We start from the raw sequence: 17,348 nt of genomic DNA, 5'->3' as shown, positions 1-17,348 counted from the left end.
TCCTGGACCAAGGAACCGCTGCTCCCAGTGCTCCCAGTTGGGTACTGGACCAAGGAACTGCTGGTCCCAGTGCTCCCAGTTGGGTCTTGTACCAAGGAACCAGTGCTCCCAGTTGGGTACTGGACCAAGGAACCAGTGCTCCCAGTTGGGTCCAGGACCAAGAAACCAGTGCTCCCAGTTGGGTACTGGACCAAGGAACCAGTGCTCCCAGTTGGGTACTGGACCAAGGAACCAGTGCTCCCAGTTGGGTCCAGGACCAAGAAACCAGTGCTCCCAGTTGGGTACTGGACCAAGGAACCAGTGCTCCCAGTTGGGTCCAGGACCAAGAAACCAGTGCTCCCAGTTGGGTAGTGGACCAAGGAACCGCTGCTCCCACTTGGGTACTGGACCAAGGAACCGCTGGTCCCAGTGCTCCCAGTTGGGTCCTGGACCAAGGAACCAGTGCTCCCAGTTGGGTAGTGGACCAAGGAACCGCTGCTCCCACTTGGGTACTGGACCAAGGAACCGCTGGTCCCAGTGCTCCCAGTTGGGTCCTGGACCAAGGAACCAGTGCTCCCAGTTGGGTACTGGACCAAGGAACCAGTGCTCCCAGTTGGGTCCTGGACCAAGGAACCACTGCTCCCAGTTGGGTCCTGGACCAAGGAACCAGTGCTTCCAGTTGGGTCCTGGGCCAAGTAACCAGTGCTCCCAATGCTCCCAGTGCTTCTAGTTGGGTACTGGACCAAGGAACCAGTGCTCCCAATGCTCCCAGTGCTTCCAGTTGGGTACTGGACCAAGGAACCAGTGCTCCCAGTGCTTCCAGTTGATTTGTTGACCAAGGAACCAGAGCTCCCAGTTGGTACCAGACCAAGGCACCAGTTTTCCCAATGCTCCCAGCTGGGTGTTTGACCAACATGTTCAGTGCTTCCCAGATAGGGAGTAGGCCCCAGTGTCCAGCACCCCCGGTTGGGTACTGGACCAAGGCAACCAGTGCTCCCAGTAGTCCCAGTTAGGTAGTTCACCAACACACACAGTGCTCCCAGCTGGGGAGCAGACCCTGGTGTCCATCACCACCAGTCGGGTACTGGACTAAGGTGCCCAATGCTCCCAGTTGGGGAGCTGCCTAAGACACCCAGTGCCCCCAGTTGGGTGGTTGAACAGCATGTCTGGTGTTCCCAGTTGGGCAGTGTACCAAGGTCGGGTGGTTGACCATCATGTCCAGTGCTTCCAGTGCTCCTAGTTGGGGAGACCACCAAGACACCCACTGCCTCCCAGTTGAGCGGTTGGCCAAGGTTGGGTGATCGACCAAGGCACCCATTGCCCTCAGCTGGGGAGCTGTCCAAGGTTGAGTGTTTGACCAAGACACCCAGTTCTTCCAATTGAGCACTGGATCAAGACACCCATTGTCCTCAGTTGGGTGCTTAACCAGGGCACTCATTGTCCTCAGTTGGGTGCTTACCTAAGTCACTCACTGTCCTCAGCAGGGTGCTTGACCAAGGCACCCCTTGCTCCAAGTTGAGTACTGGACCAAGGCACCCACTGCTCCCAGCTGGGGAGACCACCAAGACACCCATTGCCCTCAGCTGGGGAGCTGGCCAAGATGGGGGGCTTGACCAAGACACCCACTGCCCTCAGTTGGAGAACTGTCCAGGGTTGGGTGCTTGACCAAGACACCCATTGCCCTCAGCTGGGGAGCTGGCCAAGGTGGGGTGCTTGACCAAGGCACCCAGTGCTTCCAGTTGGGTGCTTGACCAAGACACCCATTGCCCTCAGCTGGGGAGCTGGCCAAGGTGGGGTGCTTGACCAAGGCACCCAGTGCTTCCAGTTGGGTGCTTGACCAAGACACCCATTGCCCGCAGTTGGAAAACTGTCCAGGGTTGGGTGCTTGACCAAGACACCCAGTGCTTCCAGTTGGGTGCTTGACCAAGACACCCATTGCCCTCAGCTGGGGAGCTGTCGAAGGTTGGGTGCTTGACCAAGGCACCCAGTGCTTCCAGTTGGGTGCTTGACCAAGACACCCATTGCCCTCAGCTGGGGAGCTGTCGAAGGTTGGGTGCTTGACCAAGGCACCCAGTGCCAAGACACTATTGCTCCCAGCTGGGCAGCTATCACACCCAGTCCTCCTAGCTGGGCAATTGACCAAAGTTGGGTGCTTGACCAAGACACTCATTGCCCTCAGTTGGGTGCTTGAAGAAGACACCCATTGCCCTCAGTTGGGTGCTTGACCAAGACACTCATTGCCCTCAGTTGAGCACTTGACCATCCCACCTAGTCCTCCCAACTGGAGGGCTTGACCAAGGCTGGGTGCTTGACCAAGGCACCCAGTGCTTCCAGTTGAGTAGTGGACAAGGCACCCATTGCCCTCAGTTGGGCACTTGACTATCCCTCCTAGTCCTCCCAGTTGGGGAGTTGACCAGGGTTGGATGCTTGACCAAGGCACCCGTTGCGCCCAGTTTGATGCTTGACCAAGACACTCATTCCCCTCAGTGCGTGCTTGATCAAGACACCCATTGTTCCCAGTTGGGTGCTTGACCAAGACACTCATTGTCCCCAGTTGGGTGCTTGACCAAGACACTCATTGTCCCCAGTTGGGTGCTTGACCAAGACACTCATTGTCCCCAGTTGGGTGCTTGACCAAGACACTCATTGTCCCCAGTTGGGTGCTTGACCAAGACACTCATTGTCCCCAGTTGGGTGCTTGACCAAGACACCCATTGTCCCCAGTTGGGTGCTTGACCAAAAAAACCCTCTGACCCCAGTTGGGTGCTTGACCAAGACACCCAATTTCCCCAGTTGGGTGCTTGACCAAGACACTCATTACCCTCAGTTGGGTGCTTGATCAAGACACCCGATTTCCCCAGTTGGGTGCTTGACCAAGACACTCATTACCATCAGTCGGGTGCTTGACCAAAACACCCACTGACCCCAACTGGGTGCTTGACCAAGACACCCACTGACCCCAACTGGGTGCTTGACCAAGACACCCATTGCCCCCATTTGAGCCCTTGTCCATCCCTCCCATTGCCCTGGTGCCTGGCGGCGCCCCCAGCCATACCTGCCGCAGGTTGCGGGTGACGCGGATGTCGTGCCAATCGTTGTCGTTGAACTTGCCATTGACGGGCTCCACCAGCGCCTCGAAGGCGCCGGAGCCCAGGTTGATGACGAGCCACACGGCGCCGCTCTTGAGCGAGAGGTTGACGTAGTCGGCCGCCTTGCCCGTGTGCAGCAGCAGCCCGTTGCGCTGCGCCGTGCGGAACGACAGCGTCAGCTCGTCCGTGCTGCTCTGGATGGGGTTGTGCGACAGGTCGTAGCAGAAGAACTCATTGCCTTTGAAGGTGGCCACGTACTCGTCCCGGCCTGCGGGGACCCCGGGGGTGCGGCGTCAGCGCGTGTGGAGCAGTGGTGGTGGTGTGGGAACAAGGGATTGCAATGGGGGATTGGAACAGGACCTTGCGTTGGGATCTCGCACTTGGGACTTGCACCAGGGGGTGCGGTGGTGGTGGTGGTGGTGGTGGGACACAGGGGTTGAAGGAGGGATTGGGACAGGGGATTGCAATGGGGGATTGGAACAGGACCTTCAATGGGGACCTTGCATTGGGATCTTGCACTTGGGACTTGCACCAGGGGGTGCGGTGGTGGCGGTGGTGGGACACAGGTCCAGGGAATTCAGGACCTGAATGAGGACCTTGTGTTGGGATTTTGTACCTGGGACTTGCACCAGGCAGTGCGGTGGTGGCGGTGGTGGTGGTGGGACACAGGGGTTGAAGAGGGGGATTGGGACAGGGGATTGCAATGGGGGATAGGAACAGGTCCTTGAATGGGGACCTTGCGTTGGGATCTTGCACTTGGGACTTGCACCAGGGGGTGCAGTGGTGGCGGTGGTGGGACATGGGTTGAAGAGGGCAACTGGGACAGGGGATTGCATTGGGAGATTGGAACAGGCCCTTCAATGGGGACTTTGCGTTGGGATCTTGCACTTGGGACTTGCGCCAGGGGGTGCGGTGGTGGCGGTGGTGGGACACGGGGCTGTAGAGGGGGATTGGGAGAGGGGATTGCATTGGGAGATTGGAACAGGACCTTGAATGAGGACCTTGCGTTGGGATCTTGCACTTGGGACTTGCACCAGGGGGTGCGGTGGTGGTGGTGGTGGTGGTGGGACACGGGTTGAAGAAGGGGATTGGGACAGGGGATTGCAATGGGGGATTGGAACAGGACCTTGAATGGGGACCTTGCGTTGGGATCTTGCACCTGGGACTTGCACCAGGCAGTGCGGTGGTGGTGGTGGTTGTGGTGGGACACGGGTTGAAGAAGGGGATTGGGACAGGGGATTGCAATGGGGGATTGGAACAGGACCTTGAATGGGGACTTTGCATTGGGATCTCACACTTGGGACTTGCACCAGGGGGTGCGGTGGTGGCGGTGGTGGGACACAGGGGTTGAAGAGGGGAATTGGGAGAGGGGATTGCAATGGGGGATTGGAACAGGACCTTCAATGGGGACCTTGCGTTGGGATCTTGCACTTGGGACTTGCACCAGGGGGTGCGGTGGTGGTGGTGGCAGTGGTGGGACACGGGTTGAAGAAGGGGATTGGGACAGGGGATTGCATTGGGGGATTGGAACAGGACCTTGAATGGGGACCTTGCGTTGGGATCTTGCACTTGGGACCTTGCAGCAGGGTTGTGATGAGGGGCACAGCTCTCGTGGTGGGCACGGGGGATTGCATTGAGGGATTGGAAGAGGACCTTGCACTGGGGGCTTGGAATGGGGCTTGCACCAGGGATCTTGAATGGGGACCCTGCAGCAGGGGCGTGCGGCGGTGGTGGGCACAGGGGCTGCGATGAGGGATTGCACCGGGGGCTTGAAGGGGGACCTTGCACCGGGGGCTTGCACGGGGACTTTGCAAGAGGCTCTTGCACGGGGAGCCTTGCACTGGGGTCCTTGCAACGGGGTCTTGCACAGGGCTTTCCCCATGGGGGCTTGCACGAGGGCTCACAAACAGGGACCTGGCAACACGAGAGCTGCAGCAGGGTCCTGCAGCGCGGCTCCCTTGCACGGGGGATGCAGCGGGTGCAACCTGAGCGTGCAAGGGCTGCGCTCATGGGGCCGCCAGGGCATTGGCACACGTGGGGCGTGCGAGGGCGGCCACGTGCACGCACGCACCAGGGGCACGTTTGTGTGTGCGGCTCCACACCTGGGCGGGCAACAGCAGCCGGGGGGCGGGCTGCGTGTGCGTGTGAGTGAACACGTGTGTGTGCAAGCACGTGCGTGCAGGTACATATGTGTGTTTGTATGTGTGCGTATCAATATACATGTGTATGCATGTGCAAGCACGTGTGTGTGCGTGAGTATGTACATGTGCGTGCGCATGCAAGCACGTGCGTGCATGTACATTTGTGTGTGTGTACATGTGTGTATGCATGCGCAAGCACATGTGTATGCATGTGCTTGCACATGTGTGGGCGTGCTTGGGAGTGCACACGTGCGTATGCAAGCACGTGTGTGCATGTACATGTGTGAGTGCACATGTGTTTGCATATATATGTGTACATATGTGTGCGTGTACATGTGTGTGCGTACACGTGTTTGCATGTGTGCGTGTACATGTGTGCAAGTGCAGGTGTGTGCAGGTGCGTGCATATGTGTTTGCATATGTGTTTGTACATGCGTATGTACATATGTGTGCATGTACATGTGTGAGTACATGCGTGTGCATTTACATATATGCTCACATGTGTGTGCATACACGTGTGCATGTGTGCGTGTACATGTGTGCGTGTACATATGTGTGTACATGTGTGTGCGTGTACATGTTTGAATGTGTGTGTGTACATGTATGCGCACGTGTTTTTATGTGTGTGCGTGTACATGTGTTTGCATGTGTGCGTATACATGTGTGTGCACGTGTGCACGTACATGTGTGTGCATGTACATGTTTTGCATGTTCCGTGTACATGTGCGTGTACATGTGTGGGTGTACATGTGTGCGCGTGTACGTGTGTTTGCATGTGTCACTGTACATGTGTGCGTGTACATGTGTGTGCGTGTACGTGTGTTTCCATGTGTGCGTGTACATGAGTGCATGTACATATGTGTATGCACGTGTGCGTGTACGTGTGTTTGCATGTGTGCGTGTACATGTGTGTATGTTTGCATGTGTACATGTGCATGTACATATGTGTGTGCACGTGTGCGTGTACATGTATGCGTGTACATATGTGTGCGCACATGTGAGCATGTACATGTGTGCATGTACACGTATGTGCACATGTGTGCGTTTACGTGTTTGTATGTGTGCGTGTTTGCATGTGTGTGCACATGTGTGTGCATGTGTGAATGTACATGTTTGTGTGTACATGTGTGCGTACAGATGTGTGCGTTTATGTGCGTTTGCATGTGTGCGTTTGCATGTGTGTGTACATGTGTGTGCATGTACATGTGTGTACATGTGTGCGTGTACTTGTTTGCATGTGTGTGCGTTTGCATGTTTGCATGTACATGCGTGCATGTACATGTGTGCACGTGTGCGTGTCCGTGTTTGCATGTTTGCGTGTACATGTGTGTGCGTGAACACGTGCGTGTACATATGTGTTTGCATGTGTGCGTGTGCACGTGTGTGCGTGTACATATGTGTTTGCGTGTGCGTGCCCATACGTGTGCGTGCCCACGCGTGTGCAGGTCACTGACCTTTCGCCGCCTGCTGGATCTCTCCGGCGCCGTGGCCGGTTCCCCCCTCGGTGACCTCGGCGGGCCCTGGGGGAGGGGCGGGGTCACGGGGGGTCACACGCGCGTGAACACACGCCCGGGAGGGCCCCATCCCCCCCCCCCCCCCCTTTGCACGAGGGGGGGTGCGTGTGTGCGGGGGGGGGGGATGGGAGCGAGGGGCACCCTCAGTCCTCGTGCGGGGGGAGGGGGCGCGTGTGCAGGAGCTGCCCCTCCCCCTCCCCCTTCCCCTCCCCTCCCCCCCCCCGTCCCCGCGCGAGGCGGCCGCCCCTCCCCCCCCCGTGTCCACGAGCCACAGACACGATGCGGGGGAGGGGCGGGGGGTGGCGGTGACGCTGATGACGCTGGTGATGACGCTGGTGATGACGTCGAGGGGGGGGGTTGGTGATGACGGTGAGGATGAGGATGGCGCGGGGGGGGGGGGGGGGGGGGGGTCGCGTCATTACCTTGGCCGGTGACTCGCAGGTGGGCGGGGCCTGGGGGGGCGGAGCCAAAGGAAAACGCGGGAAAAGCGGAAGTGGAAAAGGGAAAGTTCCGGGAGAAGAAAGTGAAAGTGGTGAAAGAGCGCGAGAGCGGCTTGGGGGGAGGGGGGAAGGAGCGAAAGTGAAAGTTATGGGGAGGGGGAACGAAAATGGAGGGGGGAAAGGTGAAAGTGGTGGAGGAAAAATGGAGGAAATGAGCAAAAAAAAGGAGAAATGGTGAAAAATGGAAAAGTGAAAGGAGAAAAAGGAGGAGAAAAGGGAAAAGAATGAAAGGGAACAGTAGCGGCGAAAGGGAAAGTGAAAGAAAAGGGAAAGTCACGGGGAGGGGGATGCGAAAAGGGGAAATGAGAAAGGAAAAGTGAGGAAAAAGGGGAAATGAATCCAAGAAAGGGGGAAAAGAGACAAAAATGGTTTTAAAAAAGGAAAATAATAAAAAGGGAAATAGAATTTTGAAAGGGAAAATGGGAAAAAGGGGGAAATGATGGAAAAAGGGGAAATTAAAGAAGCGGAAAGGTTAAAAGAGGGGAAAAGTAAAGAAAGGGAAAAGGATGTTTAAAGGGAAAATAAAAGAAACCACGAAGATGATATTTTAAAACAATTTAATAAAGGAAAATGAAGCAACAAGTATCAAGAAGGTAAAATAATTTTAAAATGGAAAACGAGAAAAAAGGGAAAGTGGTGAAAAGGAAAAAATGATCAAAAAAGGGAAATGGTAAAAAAAAAATAAACATTAAAAAAAATTAAAGGAACATAATAAAACCAGAAAAATTGAAAAAGTTCGAAAGGAAAAAAGTTTAAAAGGAAAACAAAAAACAATTTTTAAAGGGAAAATGGGAAAAAATGGGAAAATGATCAAAAAAGGGAAAAAGTTAAAAATGGGGAAAAAATGTAAAAAGGGGAGGAAATGAAAAAAGGGAAAAATATAAAAAAGGGAAAATTTTAAAGGAAAAAATAAAAAGAGGAAAAATAGAAAAAAGAAAAAGGGGCAAATTAAAAATTGGGAAACAGCGGAAAAAGGGAAAAAACACAATGGGGAGAAAAACGTGAAACGGGGGAAAATTAAACGAGAAAGAAGAAAAAAGGGAAGAAATCCAAAAGGAGAAAATAAAAGAAGTGAAACAGTCAAAAAACAAGGGGAAAAATGACAAAGCAAAATGTTAAAAAAGGGGGAAAAACGATGAAAACTCTCAAAAAGAACTAAAAAAGCCGAATCCGGAGTTTCTGCCCCAAGGACACGATCGCTTCCGAGCGCTCGGGAAAGGGGGGGGGGGAGGGGCGGAGGGTGACGTCACCGCGGGCCCCGTCACAACTTAAAGCGCTTTAACTTGTGACGGCATCGGGCGATGCCGGGGGGGGGCGGGGCGGCCCCCCAGTGGGTTCGTGGTTTGCATTGCGCTTTCCTTGGGGGGCGGGGATGTTGGGGGGGGGGTTGTGACGTCATGCGCGTGACGTCATTGCACGAGCCTCGTGCATCCCACAAGGCCCTGCTCCAGGCACCCTGAGCCTTGCACCCCCTTTGTGCCTTCTATCACCCCCCCTTGTCCCTTGCACCCCCCTTGGTGCCTTGCACACCCCCCTGTCCCTTGCACACCCCCTTGGTCCCTTGCACACCCCCCCCTTCGTGCCTTGCACCCCTCCCTTGGTGCCTTGCACACCCCCGTTGTCCCTTGCACCCCCCCCTTGGTGCCTTGCACACCCCCCCTTGTCCCTTGCACACACCCCCTGTCCCTTGCACACCCCCTTTGTGCCTCGCACCCCCCCCTTGGTGCCTTGCACACACCCCCTTGGTGCCTTGCACACCCCCGTTGTCCCTTGCACACACACCCCTTGTCCCTTGCACCCCCCCCTTGGTGCCTTGCACACCCCCCTTGGTGCCTTGCACACCCCCCCTTGTCCCTTGCACACCCCCCCTTGGTGCCTTGCACACCCCCCTTGGTGCCTTGCACACCCCCCCTTGTCCCTTGCACACCCCCGTTGTCCCTTGCACACACACCCCTTGTCCCTTGCACCCCCCCCTTGGTGCCTTGCACACCCCCTTGGTGCCTTACACATCACCCCCTTGTCCCTTGCACACCCCCTTCGTGCCTTGCACGCCCCTCCCTGTGCCTTGCACACCCCCTTGGTGCCTTGCACATCACCCCCTTGTCCCTTGCACACTCCCTTTGTGCCTCGCACACCCCTCCCCGTGCCTCGCACCCCACCCTTGGTGCCTTGCACACCCCTCCCCGTGCCTCGCACCCCCCCTTGTCCCTTGCACACTCCCTTTGTGCCTCGCACCCCCCCTTGGTGCCTTGCACACCCCTCCCCGTGCCTCGCACACCCCCTTGTCCCTTGCACACTCCCTTTGTGCCTCGCACACCCCGACTCACCTTCCACAGCCGGTTCTTCCTCTGGGGGTCCAAGCAGCAGCAGGGGAAGGGCAGAGGTGACAGTGAGTGGGACCCTCGTGCCCCCCCCATGACACCACCCGCGCCCTTGGGTGCCCTTGGGGGGGGGGGGCAACACACACGAGGCTGGGCCTCGCACCACGGTTGTGTTGGGGGGGCTGTGGGGTGCAGCGCACGGCCCAAGGGGGATGCTGCACGCCCTGGTGCGATTTGCACACCCTGACACGTGCCTTTTGCACGCCCACAGGGACCCCACATCACACACAGCACCCATAGCACCCCATGGGGCGCTCCATAGGACCCCACTGCAGCCAAGAAGGACCCTGCGCCCTAAGGCGCAGCCCACAATTCCCTGCACCCGATGGGGGAGTCCCCACACCCCCCCCCCCGTCCCATCCCCCCTCAAGGACGCACCCGGTTTGACCGCTCCCGCCAGCACAGCGCCCCAGCAACCATCACCATGGCAACGGGTCAGGTGCCAGCATCACCATGGCAAAACAGCCCCAGCATCGCCATGGCAACCCAGCCCCAGCATCGCCATAGCAACCCATCCCCTGCATCACCATGGCAACCCAGCCCCAGCATCACCATGGCAACCCAGCCCTGGTGTCACCATGGCAACCCGGTCCCTGCATCACCATGGCAACCCAGCCCCTGCATCACCATGGCAACCCAGCCCTGGTGTCACCATGGCAACCTAGCCCCTGCATCACCATGGCAACCCAGCCCCAGCATCACCATGGCAACCCAGCCCCTGCATCACCATGGCAACCCAGACCCTGCATCACCATGGCAACCCAGCCCCTGCATCACCATGGCAACCCAGCCCCAGCATTGCCATAGCAACCCAGCCCCTGCATCACCATGGCAACCCAGACCCTGCATCACCATGGCAACCCAGCCCCTGCATCACCATGGCAACCCAGACCCTGCATCACCATGGCAACCCAGCCCCTGCATCACCATGGCAACCCAGCCCTGGTGTCACCATGGCAACAGGAGGCCTGGGAGATGCCGTCGCTATGGCAATGCCGCTGGCTGTCCCCGGTACTCAGCAGGGACGTGTGCATGGGGGGGGCCTCGCACAAGGGGGTCCTTGCACGAGGGCCTCAGGGGGCACCCAGCTTTTGCCGGCACCCCGGGGTCACACAGGCCCCGGGGCCTTGCACGAGCGTGTGCAAGGGCACCAGGACGTGCGACGCCACAAGGGCATGCAAGGGCACATGGGGGTGCGAGGGCCCCCAGTTGTGTGAGGGCACTGGCGCATGCGATTGCACAAGGGCGTACAAAGGCACGGTGGGGGGGTGTGCCATGGTGTGCATGGGCACGGGCATGGTCACAAGGGTGTGCATGGGCACGAGGGCACGGAGCAACCCAAGGATGTGGTGGGACGTGTCCATGGGCAGCACCAGGACATGAAGGGACAGAGGAACACGAGGGGGCAGCCATAAAGGCAGTGCCGCGAGGATGCACGATGGAACCGAGAGGATGGGCACGGACACCGGGACACGAGGACGTGAGGACACCAGGACACGGAGCGGCACAAGACCAGGAGACAAGCGAGGACGTGCAACACCGCAAGGACACCGGCGTGGAGAGACAACGGCGATGACAGCACGTGGCGCAAAGGGGATGCGAGGACATGGAAAGCGCGAGCGTGAGGACGTGCAACAGCGCTGAGCCATGGTGGGACCGTGGCCAGCGTGAGATGAAGAAACACCAGAGGGGTAGAGGTGAGGCCATCAACACGGTGAAGACAACGTCCAGCGCCATGGAGGCACCAATGCGATGAGCATGTCCAACACCACAACGATGTCAATGCCATGATGTCTAACACCACAACGATGTCAAACACCACAATGATGTCAATGCCATGATGTCCAACACCACAACAATGTCAATGCCATGATGTCCAACACCACAACAATGTCAATGCCATGATGTCCAACACCACAACAATGTCAATGCCATGATGTCCAACACCACAACAATGTCAATGCCAGGATGTCCAACACCACAACGATGTCAATGCCATGATGTCCAACACCACAACGATGTCAATGCCATGATGTCCAACACCACAACAATGTCAATGCCAGGATGTCCAACACCACAACAATGTCAATGCCATGATGTCCAACACCACAACAATGTCAAACACCACAATGATGTCAATGCCATAATGTCCAACACCACAACAATGTCAATGCCATGATGTCCAACACCACAACGATGTCAATGCCATGATGTCCAACACCACAACAATGTCAATGCCAGGATGTCCAACACCACAATGTCAAAGCCATAATGTTCAACACCACAACAACGACATCAATGCCATGATCTCCAACACCACAAGGATGTCAATGCCATGATGTCCAACACCACAACAATGTCAAACACCACAATGATGTCAATGCCATAATGTCCAACACCACAACAATGTCAATGCCATGATGTCCAACACCACAAAGATGTCAATGCCATGATGTCCAACACCACAACGATGTCAATGCCATGATGTCCAACACCACAATGTCAAAGCCATAATGTTCAACACCACAACAACGACATCAATGCCATGATCTCCAACACCACAATGATGTCAAAGCCATGATGTCCAACACCACAACGACGTCAAAGCCATAATGTCCAACACCACAACAATGCCAATGCCATGATGTCCAACACCACAACGATGTCAATGCCATGATGTCCAACACCACAACAATGTCAATGCCATGATGTCCAACACCACAACAATGTCAATGCCATGATGTCCAACACCACAAGGATGTCAATGCCATGATGTCCAACACCACAATGTCAATGCCATGATGTCCAACACCACAATGATGTCAAAGCCATGATGTCCAACACCACAAAGATGTCAAGGCCATGATGTCCAACACCACAACAATGTCAAAGCCATGATGTCCAGCACCACAACAATGTCAAGGCCATGATGTCCAACACCACAACGACGTCAAGGCCATGATGTCCAACACCACAACAATGTCAAAGCCATGATGTCCAACAACACAACAATGTCAAGGCCATGATGTCCAACACCACAACAATGTCAATGCCATTATGTCCAACACCACAACAATGTCAAAGCCATGATGTCCAACAACACAACAATGTCAAGGCCATGATGTCCAACACCACAACAATGTCAAAGCCATAATGTCCAACACCACAACAATGTCAAAGCCATGATGTCCAACACAACAATGTCAAGGCCATGATGTCCAGCACCACAGAGATGTCAATGCCATGATGTCCAACACCACAGATGTCAATGCCATGATGTCCAACACCACAAAGATGTCCATGATGATGTCCAACACCACAATGATGTCAAAGCCATGATGTCCAACACCACAACAATGTCAAAGCCATAATGTCCAACACCACAACAATGTCAAAGCCATGATGTCCAACACACAGCGATGTGAAGGCCATGATGTCCAACACCACAACAATGTCAATGCCATGATGTCCAACACCACAGAGATGTCAATGCCATGATGTCCAACACCACAGAGATGTCAATGCCATGTGTCCCACCACAAAGATGGGTGTTCACTAAGATGTCGTCCAGCACCATGAGGACAGCATCCAGTACCATGAAGGAATCAGCACCACAAAGACGTCAACGCCGTGAAGACGCTGTCCAACACCATGAAGGCATCACACCACAACCAATGCCATGATGTCCAACACCACAGAGATGTCAATGCCATGAACACCACAGAGATCAACACCATGAAGATGTGTTCTGACACCCATGAGGACAGCATCAACACCACAAAGAATCAGCACCACAAAGACGTCAACGCCGTGAAGACGCTGTCCAACACCATGAAGGCATCACCCACACCATTGGAGTAATCCAATGCCATGAAGACATCAACACCATGAAGATGTCTGACACCATGAAGACGTCAACACCACAAAGATGACACCATCGTCCAACACCATGAAGGTGTCCAACACAATGACAACATCGTCCAACACCATGAAAACAATGTCCACCACTGTGAAGGTGTCCAATGCCAGGAAGGCATCAACACCACAAAGATGTCTGACACCATGCAGGCATTAAATACCATGAAGAAGACATTGTCCAACACCACAATGAGGTTGTCCAACACCATGACAACGCCGTCCAACACCATGAAGACATCAACACCAGAAAAACGTCAGTGCCATGAAGATGTTGTCCAACACCGTGAAGACGTTCGAAGCCATGAAAACACTGTCTAACACGTTGGCAGCGTTGTCCAACGCCATGAAGGCATCAACGCCACAAAGATGTCAATGTTATGAGGACGTCAGTGACATGAAGATGTCTAATGCCATGATGACATCATCCAAAACCATGAAAACATCATCCCATACCATAAAGACATGCAATGCCATGAAGACATTGTCCAACACCATGAATACATCATCCAATGCCATAAAGACATTCAATGCTATGACAGTATCATCCAACACCACAAAGATGTCATCCAACACCATGAAGACATTGTCCAGCACCATGAAGACGTCATCCAACACCATGACAGCATCATCCAACACCATGAATACATCTTCCAATGCCACGAAGACATTGTCTAACACCATGAAGATGTCATCCAGTGCCATGACAGCATCATCCAATGCCATGAAGACATTGTCTAACACCATGAAGATGTCATCCAATGCCATGACAACATCATCCAATGCCATGAAGACATCATCCAATGCCATGACAGTGGTATCCAATGCCATGAAGACACCATCCAATGCCATGACAGTGGTATCCAATGCCATGAAGACATCATCCAATGCCATGACAGTGGTATCCAATGCCATGAAGACACCATCCAATGCCATGACAGTGGTATCCAATGCCATGAAGACATGGTCCAACACCATGAAGACATCATCCAATGCCATGAAGACATCATCCAATGCCATGACAGTGGCATCCAATGCCATGAAGACATGGTCCAACACCATGAAGACGTCATCCAATGCTGTCAAGACATTGTCCAGCACCACAAAGACCTCATCCAGCACCATGACAGCATCATCCAATGCCATGAAGACATGGTCCAACACCATGAAGTCATCATCCAATGCCATGAAGACATCATCCAATGCCATGAAGACATCATCCAATGCCATGTCAGTGGTATCCAATGCCATGAAGACATGGTCCAATACCATGAAGACATCATCCAATGCCGTCAAGACATCATCCAATGCCATGAAGACATCATCCAATGCCATGACGGTGGTATCCAATGCCATGAAGACATCATCTAATGCCATGACGGTGGTATCCAATGCCATGAAGACATGGGCCAACACCATGAAGACATGGTCCAACACCATGAAGACATCATCCAATGCCATGAAGACATCATCCAATGCCATGACAGTGGTATCCAATGCCATGAAGACATGGTCCAATGCCATGAAGACATCATCCGATGCCATGAAGACATCATCCAATGCCATGAAGACATCATCCAATGCCATGACAGTGATATCCAATGCCATGAAGACATCATCCAATGCCATGAAGACATCATCCAATGCCATGACAGTGATATCCAATGCCATGAAGACATCATCCAATGCCATGAAGACATCATCCAACGCCATGACAGTGGTATCCAATGCCATGAAGACACGGTCCAACACCATGAAGACGTCATCCAATGCCATGAAGACATTGTCCAACACTACAAAGACAACGCCCACCACCAGGAGCACCCAAAGCCGCGGAGAAGGCCAACCGCCCAACGCCACGAGGACGCAAGACCCCGGGAGGACACAAGGACCCGGCGTCACCCCCGCCTGGCGATGAACCCGCCCCAAACCCCCCCTCACCGCTCACCTTCGGCGCAGAAGGGCCCGCGGTGGCCGGTGCCGGCGCAGTCGCAATGGGGCTCCCCCCGGCGCAGGGTACAGCGGCCGCCGTGCGCGCAGGGCGGGTGCCGCGCGCATCGCTCCTGTCCCTCTCCCCGCACGCCGTGGGCGCCCAGCAGCGCCGCGGGGACGTCGCCCACCTTCAGGTTGGCCACCCAGCCCCGGAAGGGCGCCTCGTACTTGACGGTGCTGAGGGTGAGCGCCGAGAGCCGCACGTCGGGCGGGATCCCCCCCACGAACAGGTCGCTGGCCACCAGCATCTCGGCGCGCTTGGAGCGCACGGCGCCGGCGCGCGCGTCCCCGTCCACGGCCAGCGCGGTCTCGCGGGCGTTGCGGGTGAGCAGCACCATGTGCCAGCGCCCGTCGCTCACCACCGCCGGCGGCTGCACCGTGGCGGGCTCGGCGCAAGCGATGGCGAAGCGCAGCCGCAGCCGCCCCTCGGCCACCAGCAGCTCCAGGAAGTCGCAGTTGCCGCCGTCGTCCAAGTAGAGCAGCAGGGCCCGGGAGATGTTGGTCTTCAAGCTGAAGCTCAGTTGACCGCCGGCACCCGGCGCCCAACGCCCGTAACGCGCCCATTGGCCCGGGGCGCCCCCAAACTCCAGTGCGGCCCCCGAGGCCGCCGGGAGCAGAAGGGACCCCAAGGTCAGCAGCACCAAGCTCAGGTGGGGGCCCAAAGGGACACGGGGACATCGATGGGATGGGGGGGCCCGGTTGGACGTGGGGGGGTTGTGGAAGTCGGGCTCTAAGTGGGCTCTGGAGCCCTGGGTGGACACAGAGTCTTGGTGGACCTTCAAGTCTACACGGGCCATGGGGCTGTGGTTGACCTTGGGCTCTACATGGGCCATGGGGCTGTGGTTGACCTTGGGCTCTAGATGGTCCTTGGAGGCTTGGTGGGCTCTGGGGTCTTGTTGGACCTTCAGAACTAGCCGGGCCATGGGGCCTTGGTTGATCTTGGGCTCCAGATGGGTGTCGGGGTCTTGGCTGGCCATTGAGCTTTCACGGACCTTCATGTCTATATGAGCCACGGGGCTTTGGTGGACCTTGAGCTCTTTGTGGGTCTTGGAGGCTTGGTTGGCCATAGAGCCTTGGTGGACCATCAGGTCTAGGTGGGCTGTAGGGGCTTGGTTGACCTTGGGTTCAAGATAGTCCTTAGAGCCTTGGTTGGCTGTGGGGCCTGGGTAGACCTTCATGTCTAACCGGGCCATGGAGCTGTCATTGACGCTGGCCTCCAGCGGGTCCTGCGAGCTTTGGGTGGCCTTGGAGCCTTGCTTGGCCTCAGTCCCTGCACGGTCCTCAGAGCCTTGATGAGCCACGGAGCCCTTGTTGGCCACAGAGCCTTGGTTGGCCATGGAGTCTTGGTTGACCTTAGTCTTTAGATGGGCCTGGGAGCCTTGGGTAGTAGCCAAGGAGACCTGGCAGGCTTTAGTCTCTAGGTTGACCATGGAGCCCTGGTTGACCAAGGAGCCATGGTTGGCCATGGAGCCTTGGTTGGCCATGGAGCCGTGGTTGGCCATGGAGCCTTGGTTGGCCACGGAGCCGTGGTTGGCCATGGAGCCTTGGTTGGCTATGGAGCCTTGGTTGGCCATGGAGCCTTGGTTGGCCACGGAGCCGTGGTTGGCCATGGAGCCGTGGTTGGCCATGGAGCCTTGGTTGGCCATGGAGCCGTGGTTGGCCATGGAGCCTTGGTTGGCCACGGAGCCGTGGTTGGCCATGGAGCCTTGGTTGGCTATGGAGCCTTGGTTGGCCATGGAGCCTTGGTTGGCCACGGAGCCGTGGTTGGCCATGGAGCCGTGGTTGGCCATGGAGCCTTGGTTGGCCATGGAGCCGTGGTTGGCCATGGAGCCTTGGT

At 55.8% G+C, this 17,348-nt stretch overlaps 1 protein-coding gene across 7 annotated transcripts in view; it reads right to left on the bottom strand.

Annotated features, from left to right (window-relative positions):
* The window catches only part of LOC130601780 (neurexin-2-like), a 40,430-nt gene extending 23,399 nt beyond the window's left edge, over positions 1-17,031 (bottom strand). For 6 of the 7 annotated variants that reach the window (XM_057414106.1, XM_057414104.1, XM_057414109.1 and 3 more), the window contains exons 1-5: positions 15,468-17,031; positions 9,551-9,571; positions 7,146-7,175; positions 6,664-6,729; positions 3,035-3,336 (exon numbers count right to left, since the gene is read on the bottom strand). In XM_057414106.1, the coding sequence (XP_057270089.1) occupies positions 3,035-3,336; positions 6,664-6,729; positions 7,146-7,175; positions 9,551-9,571; positions 15,468-17,013 (1,965 nt within the window). In that variant the 5' untranslated portion in view covers positions 17,014-17,031. The remainder of the gene's footprint in view (positions 1-3,034; positions 3,337-6,663; positions 6,730-7,145; positions 7,176-9,550; positions 9,572-15,467) is intronic. The other variant, XM_057414107.1, reaches the window with a different exon arrangement.
* Positions 17,032-17,348: the final 317 nt, after the last annotated feature.

Source organism: Pezoporus wallicus, unplaced genomic scaffold, assembly GCF_028554395.1.
Source record: "Pezoporus wallicus isolate ANWC-B61680 ecotype Strahan unplaced genomic scaffold, APGP_CSIRO_Pwel_v1 contig_10463, whole genome shotgun sequence".
Classification (NCBI taxonomy): domain Eukaryota; kingdom Metazoa; phylum Chordata; class Aves; order Psittaciformes; family Psittacidae; genus Pezoporus; species Pezoporus wallicus.
The sequence above is the reverse complement of the archived record's forward strand: the minus strand, read 5'-3'. Positions and strand labels throughout refer to the sequence as shown.